Source organism: Myotis brandtii, unplaced genomic scaffold, assembly GCF_000412655.1.
Source record: "Myotis brandtii unplaced genomic scaffold, ASM41265v1 scaffold138, whole genome shotgun sequence".
Taxonomy (NCBI): Eukaryota; Metazoa; Chordata; class Mammalia; order Chiroptera; family Vespertilionidae; genus Myotis; species Myotis brandtii.
Window position 1 is genome coordinate 1,810,797 of NW_005354915.1, and position 227 is coordinate 1,811,023.

The 227-nt window shown below is 72.2% G+C and overlaps 1 protein-coding gene across 1 annotated transcript in view; it reads right to left on the reverse strand.

Annotated features, from left to right (window-relative positions):
• Positions 1-227, reverse strand: part of KIAA1644 (KIAA1644 ortholog) — a 40,352-nt gene that overhangs the window by 11,929 nt on the left and 28,196 nt on the right. The window contains exon 2 of the mRNA XM_014535132.1: positions 89-184. Within this exon, the coding sequence (XP_014390618.1) occupies positions 89-184 (96 nt within the window). The remainder of the gene's footprint in view (positions 1-88; positions 185-227) is intronic.

A 227-nucleotide genomic window follows, 5' to 3' on the forward strand; every position in this document is an offset into this window, starting at 1 on the left:
CCGGAACCCTGGCTGGGCTGGCCACGGCCCCGGAAGGGACTCCTGCCCCCAGGCCTCCCCCTCCCCCGGAGCACCCCAGGGGCGCTACCTGCCGGAACCAGCAGCGAGAGGACGGTGAGCACGTTCAGGGACCGCTGGCCACAACTGGTCATCGTTTGGCTTGCATGGGGCCGTCCGGAGCTGCCTGCGGAGCGAGAGCGGAGAGGCTGTGTGGGCGGCGGGGACAG